The following is a 3,316-nucleotide window of genomic DNA, read 5'->3' as shown; positions in this document are numbered from 1 at the left end:
AGAATGGTTAACATGCTTGTATTTGCGAATCTTTCTTATTCTAAAACTTTCTTCTTTATCTTTTAACCCTTTGGCAATAATGAACAAGGAAGAAAGTGGATTCTACTGACTTCTAATAGAAATGATTTCTCTACCCCTTTCTTTGTTTGCTAAGTAGCAGGAAGACTTCTCAAGGGTCAAGATTCTTGTATTTGTGATGCTAATATTCTTTTCAAGGAAAGGAGATAACTTTCATTCTTGTCATAAAAAGCTTTTCATTTCCTTCATGAAGTGATAGACGAGACATCTTGTGTGAAGAGAATGTGGATCCGACAGAAAAAATACCACGTACTAACAAAACACTGACAACCCTGTCTACCAAACCTTGGCCACTGAAGTCTATGGCGATTGGAAGGGGGAATCATTAAGCACTTGAAAAATGGAAATGGTGATTTCCAGGAGATGATCAGGATATTCTCTCATTTTAGAACTAGTTGAAGGTTGATGGTTTTGGGTCTATATTCTGCTTGTGGATTTGATCTAATAACTGACAAGATAAACGATTGATGGTTAGTTGACATCCAGAGTAAATCCAGAACCTAAGCATTCTACTTTTTTTGCTGACAGTTTGGGATAGATTTCATGTGCAATCTGCATCAGCGTATTAACACTGCTGAAGTTCTTGCTTCTGCTTCACAATCTTCACATGAGACTCTTCAAATTAATTGCTCCCGGGCACTATGGTCACGTTTTGCGGCTTTCAAAATTCAGAATATAAATTGAGTTTTGTTTATCCATCAAGAAACAGTACCACCATAGTGGAGAACTACAAGGACAAATTGGATAATCATTCATTTTCAAGATTTGACTGTCACCATCCCTTGTATCCCATGAAATCTACACTTTTCACAGTCCAAAAACAACAGGGAAAATAAGGAGACAAAAGTCAGAATAACGAGGATGTCTTGTAGCATTTTCTATTCAGCCGTGATTACAAAACTTTTTACATCACTCTTGAGGCTATGAAAATTAGAAAACAGGGGAAGTAGTGGTAGTGTGGGTGGAGGATGATGTGGCTGGGGAATCAGAACAAGCTCTCTTCCCACTATGGCTAACCCTTTCTTCAGATTGTGGGGGCTGGGATTGCTTCAGAGGTAATCTCTGGATTTGAGATGTTGATGCCTGTTGGACTGCAGGTGGTGGTGCGGCCACAGGAGCATAGATTCCATTGGCTGCTGCAACACTGCAGGCAATATCTCCTGATGCTGACACTGCTGCATACTCGGCTGGTGCTGGCATCCATATGCCTCCAACAACTACTACTTGTGGTGGCTGCTGGTTTCCATTATTGTGGATCGATGGACTTGGTCTTCTTGTGTGCAACCGATATTTCTGAAACATATCATAGATGATTTAGCCCATGCCTCCCTCCAAAACATGATGATACCATAAAATAAAAAATAAAATCTCCCAAAATAAAGCCATTATCATGCTAGAAGAAATCCAAAAAAAAAGTTGGTAAGAAATATTATGAAGAGTGTGTAATTTTTGTATCTTAAATTTGGCAAGCCAAATCTGTGTGTTGTGTCTCTCTTAAATACTGAATCTCCTGTGCCAACATTAGAAAAACATTCTTAAATGTAAAAACAGATATGCTCGACACATGAACTCAATTATGCAAAATGTTTAACTGCTATGATTATCAATTACAAACCTGTAAATGGCTTTTGACTTCGTCATTAGTAAGCCCATCAACCTTCATTAGCTCCCTAATTTGCTTAGGTGTCGCAGCTGCAATACAAACCAATCACTGCCTTATATCAACAAACAATTCAACTCATTCCAATCCCACAAAATGGGAATCAAAGTTAACGTCCAGTAGAGAAAAAGCGCACACATACACACCTTGTGAACCGCCAAGTTGTTGAAGCGCATACAAGAACCGCCTGTGCAACTCAGGGGACCAATTCCGCCTCTGCTTTCTCTGAGCCTGCCCTTCTTTCTGTTCTCTTCTGTCGTTTTCACCGCCTCCTCCCGTGGCTGTTTCCACCGACGAACTCGTTGTGGCTGCAGCCGCCACTGGCTCCGGCTCCGGTGCCAGAGAAGAAGGCGCTTTGCCCTCTGATGCATTACTCACTGCAGCACTCTTCTCTCTTTGGAAAGGCTGGAACGCACCACCACCGCCACCATTCCTCTTAACCTCCATCACCGTTGCCTTTCTCGGTACATCCTGCAAAATACCCGCAAACATAAAAAGCTTCAGTCTTTCCCATTCCTTTCCTGTAAAATTTTATAGGCAATTACCAAACAAAATTACAAGAAAAGAAAGAAGAAGATCATTTTCTCTTTGCTACGTACCTCTTTGGGTTGTGGATCTGAGGTTGGATTATTCCACAACTGAACCGATCTAAGCCAATCCGACTTCTTCTTACTATCATTGCTGATCAGCTTCTCCTTCTTGTTCTTGTGGGATTGGTGCTCCTCCTCCTCATCATCGGACGAGGAAGACCGCTTTATCGGAAAGAACTCCTCGAACACTGGAGGAACATCATTTGAAGTCGTCTGCTCCGAACTTTCAGATTGTCCATGCAAGTTGTTCTCCGTTGTCGTTCCCGAATACTGTTGCCGACACGCCTCAATAGCTACACGGATCGAAGCACAAACCCACAAATCATTAAAAAAAAAAAAATCCATATAATCAAAGACCATTAACAAGTAGACTATGAAACATACCCAAAGAACCAATTTGTTTAAAAAAAAAAAACGAGAGGTCGAACCTTGGGTAACAAGCTCTAAACAGAGAGGTAACTCCCGCTGGAACACCTGGATCTTCCGGCGCTCCTCCTCTAAAGCTTTGACATACTCTCGGAAGCCCAAACCACCGCGATGCTGCATTTTCTCAGGGTAATAATCCATTGAAAGACAGTTTATGCTTGTGATAATACTATGGGGTTTCTGATCAAAAAGCTAGGGGGATAGAAGATATAATATAGGCGCTACCACAACAACAAAAGGTATTTTGTCCAAAGCACATATAATAATATAGATTCGACCTTCGACCTCGACCTTCGACCAACGAAACGGGTTTCTCTAACAGGAATCAGGGATCTAAAGAGAATCTCAAAATAGAATAAACTGAGGACACTCGAAGGAGAGAGACAGAAGGGAAAAATGGGGGAGATTTCGAAGTCGTGCCGTCGCGTAAAAAACGAATCTTTAATGGGTTCTCTTTTAATACAACACACAAGCTTTGTTAGAAACAGAGAGGGAGAGAGATGAGAGGGGTTGAATATTCGTAGCAGGATTCGCTTTTTTCCATCGTGGGGCTGGAAACAAC

General features: G+C 41.3%; 1 protein-coding gene across 1 annotated transcript; it reads right to left on the bottom strand.

Moving 5' to 3' along the window:
- Nucleotides 1–802: 802 nt before the first annotated feature.
- On the bottom strand, nt 803–3,316 carry LOC108993296 (transcription factor HHO2-like). Its single transcript, XM_018968161.2, has 5 exons — nt 2,757–3,316; nt 2,338–2,621; nt 1,885–2,209; nt 1,694–1,770; nt 803–1,371 (listed from the first exon to the last, which is right to left on the bottom strand). The coding sequence occupies exons 1-5, from the start codon at nt 2,893–2,895 to the stop codon at nt 1,009–1,011; spliced, it is 1,188 nt and encodes a 395-aa protein (XP_018823706.1). The 5' UTR covers nt 2,896–3,316; the 3' UTR covers nt 803–1,008.

The sequence above is a fragment of the Juglans regia genome, chromosome 6, assembly GCF_001411555.2.
Source record: "Juglans regia cultivar Chandler chromosome 6, Walnut 2.0, whole genome shotgun sequence".
Classification (NCBI taxonomy): Eukaryota; Viridiplantae; Streptophyta; class Magnoliopsida; order Fagales; family Juglandaceae; genus Juglans; species Juglans regia.
The sequence above is the reverse complement of the archived record's forward strand: the minus strand, read 5'-3'. Positions and strand labels throughout refer to the sequence as shown.

Coding starts and splice junctions, on each gene's coding strand:
- LOC108993296 (XM_018968161.2), bottom strand. CDS start 2,895: ATGGATTATTACCCTGAGAAAATGCAGCATCGCGGTGGTTTGGGCTTC. Junction 1,771..1,884: donor ACAACTTGGCGGTTCACAAG/GTGTGTATGTGT, acceptor TTTGTATTGCAG/CTGCGACACCTAAGCAAATT. Junction 1,372..1,693: donor AAGTCAAAAGCCATTTACAG/GTTTGTAATTGA, acceptor GATATGTTTCAG/AAATATCGGTTGCACACAAG.